The sequence below is a fragment of the Anticarsia gemmatalis genome, chromosome 5, assembly GCF_050436995.1.
Source record: "Anticarsia gemmatalis isolate Benzon Research Colony breed Stoneville strain chromosome 5, ilAntGemm2 primary, whole genome shotgun sequence".
Taxonomy (NCBI): domain Eukaryota; kingdom Metazoa; phylum Arthropoda; class Insecta; order Lepidoptera; family Erebidae; genus Anticarsia; species Anticarsia gemmatalis.
This window is the reverse complement of record NC_134749.1, coordinates 8,979,239-8,989,230: the sequence shown is the minus strand read 5'-3', so window position 1 is coordinate 8,989,230 and position 9,992 is coordinate 8,979,239. Positions and strand designations below refer to the sequence as shown.

The 9,992-nt window shown below is 34.1% G+C and overlaps 1 protein-coding gene across 1 annotated transcript; it reads left to right on the top strand.

Annotated features, from left to right (window-relative positions):
* Positions 1 to 5,588, top strand: LOC142973109 (uncharacterized). Its single transcript, XM_076114665.1, has 4 exons — positions 1 to 159; positions 467 to 547; positions 3,464 to 3,560; positions 4,313 to 5,588. The coding sequence occupies exons 1-4, from the start codon at positions 136 to 138 to the stop codon at positions 5,326 to 5,328; spliced, it is 1,218 nt and encodes a 405-aa protein (XP_075970780.1). The 5' UTR covers positions 1 to 135; the 3' UTR covers positions 5,329 to 5,588.
* The last annotated feature ends 4,404 nt before the right edge of the window (positions 5,589 to 9,992 follow it).

Here is a 9,992-nt window from a genome sequence, read left to right as displayed (position 1 = left end):
AAATAGGTAAGTGGTGGACATCGCAAACCGTTTTCCAGCCTCAACCTTGAAATGGACAGGCTTGTTTTTCTATTATAATATTTTTTTTGTGTTCCGGTTTAAAATATTGTGACGTGCCTTTCATGTGCGATAGTCATGGATAAAACAATTGTGATACTGGTGAGTGAAGAACATTTTTGAATCAAAATTTATAAATGGGTCTATTTAAAATAGTTGAAACCATTTTTTTATGATAATAAAACCATTTAGAAGTAATCGCTAGAAACTCTCATCGTACTAGTGTACAAAACAAAACCATTTAATATGAAATTGCTTTTCTAACTGAAAGTTGTTTACTGAAATTCTATTTAATCTTAAAAAATATTTAAATATTTACTTATTAAGAAACCTGTGTTTAATTTAATAATACGTGAAGCTCAAATTATTTTATACAAATACAAAAAAATGGTAACGTTTGTCATTCTAGATCCTCTCGGCAAATTTGTTGTCAACCAATTGTCAAGAAGGGGAAAATGTTGAAGACAAAATAGGAGAGACATCGGACACAGTGAGTACTTTATGTTCACTAACACGACTAATACACTGCACTATTCAGTGTTATTACAATTCTATAAAGTGCAAATTTTCTTCGTGACATGAAACTTACCAAGTAAATGGGTAAACAAAAAATTTATTAAAACCTAAGTTTCATCTGAGTAATTTTTGTTTTGTTAGGCACTCATTTGATACCAATGAAAATACAAACTAGATATGATGGTTGGATAGAGAGTAACTTATTCGACTGGTAGTCAAGTACCTAATTGGTTAGATTGCTGACCACACTAGGTCCCGAGTTCGATTTCTAGGTCGGTCAAGGTGATATTAGTCTTTTCCTAATTTAAATTAGATTATTCTCAATGGTAACCTAGAGTTTGGTAACGTGCTCGATATAAGGTAATAATATAAAATATTCCTATTGATTGCCCGATACATTGCTTGAATATGAAACTTAATAACTTTGCGATAAAATTTAACAGAACTTCAGTAATTAGTTTTCTCTTCACAATAAATTAAACGTGTATAAAGTAAACACAACATTATAATAAACACGTTTCTAGTCACGCATTTTTTTTCGATTAGCATTTAATTTTGACGTATATTTTACATACACGCACATTGTAATGTCAGTGATCCATTATAAATAATGAAGAATAATGACAGAAACACAGCGTTATTTTTCCTTGGCTAATTAGCGAATAGTATGATTTCTTGAGACAAGGCAAATAACGATAAATTGTACCTGTCGCGTATGAAGTAGATAGTTTTAATTATCCTTTAATGATTCATGACAATACGCTGACTTTTATTCATTTAACACAGTTTGATTAGCTATATTTCAACTCCCTGAGTTATTTGGGCTCGATAGAAGATTTTTCTATATTAGATTTAGACTTTCTTATTGCATTATGATTTATTTAACACTCAGCACTTTTTATTTCAACGTGTACTCTAAAGATATGAATCAGTTATCGAGCTTGCGTTCACATTTTAGTTTATTCATTTATAGCATCCTGTTGTATTATTTAATCTCTCAAACCATAAAAAATAATAAAGGAACAACGTTATACAGTTTTTAAAGTTGTAAAATACTATAAATTAATTTATCCGGCTCAAGAACAGCACGCTATGAAGTTTTATAAATACTTATTGTGTCCTAATATGTACTTTAGTGACCATCATAAAATATTTCAAGTGCTACTGGAATACCTTTCAATTTAAAGACGTTAATGTGCGCATTCAGCCACAGCCACCTGCACTAATTGGTGTCGAACTATATCAATGAAATGCCAGTTCTTGATCTCGAACATTTTTTGTACTACAAATCGACTTGCCAATCGAACGAGCGCTTATCACTGACGAGGCTTGCAACATGTCAATACACACAAATACCTATCGAAAGTGGTCACCGAATGTCGAAACAAATGCGGCCAACGTTGTCTCGTTCACCCAGTTTTCTCAGAGCAACACGACCACTTGAGCTGTAACACTGCTCCACTTGATCGCTTTTAATTTTTTAATACATTATTATGCAAATAATAATTGCAGGAGCGAAGCACACGAACGACATGTAATTTACAAATTACATGCCGTTGTCACCGGATTTTTTTATCGAGTAAAAGTTTCAATACTTTCGATTTTTATGCAATTATTCGCTTCAATTAGTTCTATAATAGCGGATATCGGTGACAGCTTGCAAATCATACGTAGACAATAAATATAGTGAACATCCTACCTGAATAAATCAGGCACCAGTAGCATGAGTGATGGAGATTAGAGGTTCCGTGTTAAGGAATATTTTACGATGATTAATGCATAAGAGCGAAATTTATTGTGCGAATCGGAGCGGAAGCCAACGAAAGTGAACGATCAGTCATTGACATTGAATAACGGCATAATGCGCCGGCGCACGTGCCCGGCTCATCTTGAACTTGACGAGAAGATGGCCGCCAACAAGTGACATTTATCTCGCTTCTGTTTACAAACAAGATGCATTTATGTCTCGGTTATTGATCTTTAAAGCTCGTCAAATTACTTCTGTTCTTTAGGATAAAGTGTATTCAACCGGTTTCTTGTAATTCACTCTCATCTTCGATAGCTTACTTACTTACTTAGTACCTGAAACAGGTTTATTTAGCGTTTAGTGTTACTAATCTGCAAAAAACGCAATTAATCTACGTGGACCCACAAATGTCACTGCATATTGTAATCTGTAATATGATAATGATTGATCAAGTTGCTATAGACTAATTTCACTTTTACCTCAGCTTATTCCGCGTATCCTGAATCAAATTTATTTGGGTTATTTACAAGGTCTGAGTTAAATTATATTCTCGTTATAGTAACATTCATCCGAAAGCACTTCATGTCAAAGCGAGTCGAAGGCATATTCTTACAATTTCTTTAAATTGTTACCGGTCTAAAAATCTAAGCGAACTTTTTTATGAGGATGAAGCAGCCGTAATAAGATAATGTCGCTGTAATTAAGTGAAATTAAAATGTCTAACCAAGTGCCGGTCATTGTCTCCTCCATTCAATTGTGCGGAATTGTCCAGACCGTCGCTGGCTATGAATGTTGCAACAGTCAGTCGTGATCGAGAGTGATAATCGTAGCACGCGTTACGCCTAGTAATTTGACGGACAGCCTGACATTAATACACTCACTCCTACCTGATTGTAATTACTCGCATACCTGTGTTATGGAAACGATTAAAGCCCTCATTACTTATTCAGTATATTAAACTCAAATCGCTGAACATGCAATCAATTGTCATAATGAGTAAAATACCGAATTATTACACGCAAGCTATCGCCTCACACATTCCTTGAGTTTTTTATCTATTGACATTACAATGTAATTGCGAAATAAGCAAAAAAACTATCGGCACATTAAACAGTGGTTACATTCATGTTTTTTCTTTGCCAGGGGATATCATCCTACTCGTACAGCTATGGAGTGCAAGACGGACGCACTGGAGACGTCAAAACCGTATGGGAATCAAGAAATGGTGACACTGTCAAAGGTATTATAAATTAAAATGTTGTAATATAAACTCTTTCTAATATCTTTATTACGAATTATAAAAAATCTGTGCAATTTACGCATTGATAAACAGTTTTATATCACAGCAAGGGAACATCGACTTTTATTTGATCTTACTTACGCTGGCTTTTTTTAATTGCCCATTTTATATCTTCAGGATTTGATAAAGCTCAAGAAGATTGAGAAACAGTACATCTAAGATTCATTTTTCTATTATACATTACTAGCTGACCCGCGCAACTTCGCTTGCGTCACATAAGAGAGGATGGGTCAGAATTTTCCACGTTTTTGTAACTCTTTTTTCTGGTACTCTGCTCCTATTGGTCGTTGCGTGATGATATAAATAATGCTTTTTTTCACGAAATATATTCACAAAATTATTTATATCTCTTAATATAACGAAATCGCGCTAAGGCATATCCGCCATTAAAACAGTTGCCATGACAACGAAATTTTGTTAATTCAGTGTCATTATAATATTGAATATTTGCGACTTCGTTCGCCACCTGAATTTTCCCGGGAAATGCGTCATTTTCCCGGGGTAAAAAGTAGCCTATGTCCTTTCTCGGGTATCAAAATATCTCCATACCAAATTTCATGCAAATTGGTTCAGTAGTTTAGGCGTGATTGAGTAGCAGACAGACAGACAGACAGACAGACAGACAGACAGAGTTACTTTCGCATTTATAATATTAGTATGGATTGTTGATTTTTATTTCTTCAACGTTGCAGGTCACTACAGTGTAGTACAACCTGATGGTTCAAAGAGTTCCGTGAAATACTCAACTGGACCGAAGACAGACTTCCAGGAAGACTTTCAGTCGGAAGAAATAGAAGACAGAAGTTCTAAGAAAGAAAAAACAATAAGGGATTACGATAGGTATTATGATTTCTCTGAAGATGCAGAAGAAGAAGAATATTATGAAAGGGAAAGAGAAAAGAAAAGAACTAAACGCCCTTACGAATCGACTTATAGTCAATATTCAAACAAAAAAAGATTGAAATACCCGTCTTATTCCGATCAGCCGTTAGACTCCGAACCAAGCGATTACACCCACAGTATTACGATTAAACATCCGCATGATGATTCGTCAGAAATTGAACCACAAAGTCACGTCGGATACAGCTTTGACCCGAATTGTAAAACCAAAACTAGAAAAGAAAGTTACGGTAGTAAAATCCATTCGTATGCAAACTATGTGGATATGGAACTGAATAAGAAATATCCACAATATCCTACAGATTCTTATAGAGACAATTACGACAAATTTGCCGCACCTACTTTCGAATACGATAAATACGTAAAGCATCACGATGGTGGTCATTATAAAGGACATAGATACGAAGATACAAAACCTGGGCCAGCAAAATATACTTTTCCATTAATGCCCGACGCGCCACCGTCAGACAAATATTACCCAGATGAAATTCCTACAAGGCCTAAGAAAAAGAGGCCTTATAAATACAGGGAACCTGAACAAAGATACCCTACTGTAAGTGAAGACTTGAGCGAATATGTTTTAGTGCCGAAAAAGAAATCAAAGAAACCCAAACCAGTTGTTGAAAGTTACGATTATAGAACCACTGGCGATGAATATGATCGTCCTCACTATTCAAGTGGTTACGATGATTTCCCTGACGATAACAGATACAACTCGGAAAATGGGCAGAAAGAAGTGGAGGTGGTTCGAAAAGTTGTGAAAAAACGAAAGCCCGTTATAAACTTATTAGATATGTTTGATATTTAAGTTGTTTGCTTTGAATACAAATTAGAATATTTTTATGTTGTGTAGGTATTAGAAGGTTGCGTTGAGGCGTGTTAGGTTATAATGAGAAAGTATTGTTAGTGTATGTTTTAGATAGACTGAAGTGAAATAACCAAACTATTTATTGTTTATAAGGAGTGATTTTCCCACTTTTAGTCCATACGAAACGGTGTGGAACGAGAGTTCAATTTCATGAAATTATGTTCCGTTTGTGTTAAATATAATGCATTTTTATTATCTAACTCAGATTGCTTTTACTATGTCTTCATCCTTGTCAATTTCAGATGGGTTTCTATCAAGTATTGATACATATTCTGCGTTGGTGCTATTATTAGTTTCGCATAATCTACCATGAATGACATCTCTAGGTTCAGCTTAACTCACTGGATTTTTTTTTTAAGTTAATAGAAACATTTATATTTTTAACCACATACATTACGCATGCAGTATAGTTGTTGCGCAAAACGGTCTCACAATGATAGTGAAAGTGCAAAGCCTCGGAAACTGGAGCGAGTGGGAGTGTCGTATTACCTCACAAGGACGTTCAGAGATATTTTTATAAGTTGCAATACACGATATTTCTATACTTAGCATAATTAATTAGGCCACTTTATAAACCTTAATAGTTGAATACGGTTTTATTTTTTGTATTTAATTTTACTTGTTCCAAGAATAAACTGATAGACTGTAAGGTTTTTGTTAAATGGATGAATGAAACGGATTGAAAACGCTTATTGATCTAATCAATAAAACTACCTTAAAAAGTGTTACAATAGCACCAGCAATAAAAAAGTATTAGGAATGGCTTTGCATCGTGAAAAGTTTTTGCTAGTCAACCCACGCTGCATTGAACCTGCATTACGTATTCCCTTGATGCAAATAACATAATAGTGTGTTTAATGAATGCCTCATCAATGAATATGACATGAATTGTGACAAGTGGTTCATTCATTAAGTTGTGTTAAGTACTAATAGCACGTGTGTAACACACGTCTAAAGTATTTACAATCTATGTTTGGTATAATTGCTTTGTTTTTCGTAAAGCTGAGTTTGGTATATTCATCTTGCAGCGACAAAAAGACGTTAGAAAAGTATTACCTTCTTTAAGATGGAAAAATGCTTGAGAAATTTGTATAAGCTCGAACTCCCTTTAAATCGTAGGAATACATTTACATACACAGCTACAAGTAAATGTTTAGAAAATGTAACCAAAACGTATGTTACTTAAAATGGAAAACATTCGAGAATGCAAATTATGAGAAAATCAACAAGAACAAGTTTCACGTATGAGGTAAATGACTGAATAAAATTAGCTGATTAACATACTCTAGGGAGTGCAGATAATCTTAATGAATGCAAACTTGCAATCTTTATGAAACTTGCATAAATATACACAAGTATTTGCATAAATATACGTGTATAATTGACAGCTAAGCTGTAATCAAGCCGTACTTGTATAAGACAACTCTCACGTTATTACTCTAAGGAAAAAGCTTTATTTAGCCTGCAGGAACATAAATAACAGCCCTTAGAATAGTTGATACCTTTTAATTTACTAAGTATTTGTCAATTTTCCAATTGGTCTGGTCCCTAAAGTGGCAAGTCAGACCTCAAGGTACGCCGAATATGATCAAAGTGTGACATTAATGTCCCACGATTTACGCGTGTACTGTTATGTTTACGTTGCACATGGCGTGGACATTCACTGGCGGCCATGACACCGTCGGCATTGTCGCAATGCGCCTGCGCCGCGCCACGCGCCGTAGCGCCGCGCGCAATCCGTGCCCCTAATCAGGGCTCAGAGAAAGGTTTCCGTTATGTTAATTGTAATGACATTTATGGTCAGTTGCTTATCGATGTAGGACGTGTTATTATCGATTAAAACATGACGGAGTAAAAGGTTAGGCGCCATGACAAAAGGCTTAGTCTGGGCAGTACATTGATAGCCTCATTGGCTTATGTAAGTATTTAAAAAACAGATATCTTGCAGCAGAACTAAGAACTGAAAATATTTGAAACGGTTTATAAAAATACTATAATCGAAGTAAGAATATTGCATATAAATGGCACTGATCTATACTAATATTATAAAGCTGAAGAGTTTGTTTGTTTGTTTGTTTGTTTGAACGCGCTAATCTCAGGAACTACTGGTCCGATTTGAAAAATTCTTTCAGTGTTAGATAACTCATTTATTGAGGAAGGTTATAGGCTATATATCATCACGCTACGACCAATAGGAGCAGAGTACCAGTGAAAAATGTTACAAAAACGGGGAAAATTATGTTTCTCTTATGTGACGCAAGCGAAGTTGCGCGGGTCAGCTAGTCACTTATAATCGTCTTATACAAAATGTTATGTAAAAATAATTGGAAACGAAAAGCATTTACCGACAACCGAGATAATTTTTTTATCTGATACTTTAACGAGTTATAATAAGAACTTCAAGTTATAAATGTTGTCGATTACCTATTAAAGGAGCAATAAAGACGTACGTGCAGAATTTTAAGAGAACCACCTGGAAATATGGTCTATTGAATTTATTAATAACCAATCTATTAAAAGCCTATTATAATAACCGTAGTCGGAACGTTTGACCAAATATTGATCAAATTGGATACCTGCTCCAATTTATAAGAACTATTATTAAAGATCGTGAGAAAATTGTATCGGCACCTTAACATGATGCTTATTGTAGAATCAGATTGCAGATACAACAGACGTATAGGGCTTGTAAAAACATTCAGTGTACTTACTGAAAACGTATTATTTAGTTTGTTATATAGACTCACACTATGAGAATTTCCACCGCATCTAAAACTATTTATTGTAAGCTTCAATATATTTTTTTGTGCTTCAAATGCCTGAGACATTTATTTTCGATCAACTCATCATTGTCATCTTATAAAGAGATTAATACCGTTGCGGGTAATCGACGAGATGCCAGAATTAAAAAATAAAATGTTGGAGGCTAGCATGGGGAACTAATAGCGTAACTCTTCCCTCAATCCGGTAGACCTTTACCCTGCTGTGGGACATAGGTTCAGTTTATTACAATTTCATATTGGAAGGGATTATAATTAAGATTTTGTAGAATAAGTAGTAGTAGCTGTTACATGATCGTTGCCTATCGCAATAGAATTCAACCCTACCCTATTTAAAAGTTGTTTGAAGTAGTACTAAATTACCGGACACATGTATGTGGTTTGTTCTGAATACATAAGTAATATTTATGATTAATATTGAGATATAATGAATTAGTTTAACTCCTGAACGAAAATTGACACTAATTGCAGTGCGAACACTTGTATGAACTACTGCACTTATGATTTAAACTCATGGCAAATATTTTTATATTGGAAATATTACATTGTAAAACATACCTTATACTTTTTAAGAAAATTGCGTCCGCTACGAAAATGGAAATGTTTCAGATTGCTCATTGAATCACAACATATTTTGTCAAACACAAGTAAAATATGAAATATTGTACATAGTCCAACAACTTAGTAAAGAGCCTTGTATGAACATCAATGCCCAGGAAGGCTTATACACTTGACGGGGGTCTGTCTGACAAAGTTACTTTCTAAAAAATACCTAAGTTGCTCATTATAATCTAGATAAATCGTAAATTTTAAGCCTCTCTACTAGACTGTCTTACTATAATACATTTCAAAAGAATTGACTCACTGGTACATACATGAGTGAAGTAGGTAAGTTAGTTCTTTAACACACTGGCAGTCTATAATATATTGTGAGTCACAAAAAAACAGCACTCGATTTGATTTGTGGTTTGTTACTGGCCATTATTACGAAACCAACTTTTTTCTCTTACTGTTCCAAATACAAACAAGACTAGCTGTGATACGATTATCGATTTCCTTTTAAAGCGCTTATGTTTTTTATCGATATCTCAAAATCGATCAATTATTAGAGACTACTATTTGAGTGTGTTATGATAAGAACATAATTAAGTAATAGTAGTATTAATAGTAACGTTTGAAATATCGTGTGCCTGTCGCCTGGATATGGGCACTTATATAAATTACTCTGGTGAGATAAATACACCGACTCGAGATAGAATTTGCAAGTCTAACTACTTCCTGTTTCATCATTTACTTGGTTAGTGTTTAGAATATTTTATTATTTTGGTTAAACTGAATTTAATCCTGGGATTCAGCTCAATTCAACAGAAAAAAAGTTAAATGTTTCCATTTCGTCTAAATTTTAATTTTAAACTATGCTTCAAGAAAGTGTTTAAAGTAAGAATATTTGGTAAACATGTCTATATAAATAGGCAAATAGCAATACTTTCTACAGACTAATTGTTCTAGAGGAGATAGGTAAAATAATTTCGCAATTTGTCAGTTCTATTCAAACACTATGTCATTGATTTGCAACAATAGAAAAACCTCATGAAAGTAATGTTTGTAACAATGATTTATTCATTTCATAGCTCATACACCTGTTAAAATACTCAGTCGTAGTAGTACATTAGAAATGCGATAGATAGCGCTACTTGTAGCAATGAATAACATTTACCGACTATCCTACGCATATAGTATGCTTATAGTATGTGAGTACTAATAGCTTTGGACAAGCGAATAGCGGGTAGATGGTAAGAATACAATACGAGTATTGAGCACGAA

Bases quoted from the DNA above. Each gene is read 5' to 3' on its own strand.
- LOC142973109 (XM_076114665.1), top strand. From the start codon at position 136: ATGGATAAAACAATTGTGATACTG. The intron at 160-466 runs GTGAGTGAAGAA...TTGTCATTCTAG, and splicing joins ATAAAACAATTGTGATACTG to ATCCTCTCGGCAAATTTGTT. The intron at 548-3,463 runs GTGAGTACTTTA...TTTCTTTGCCAG, and splicing joins TAGGAGAGACATCGGACACA to GGGATATCATCCTACTCGTA.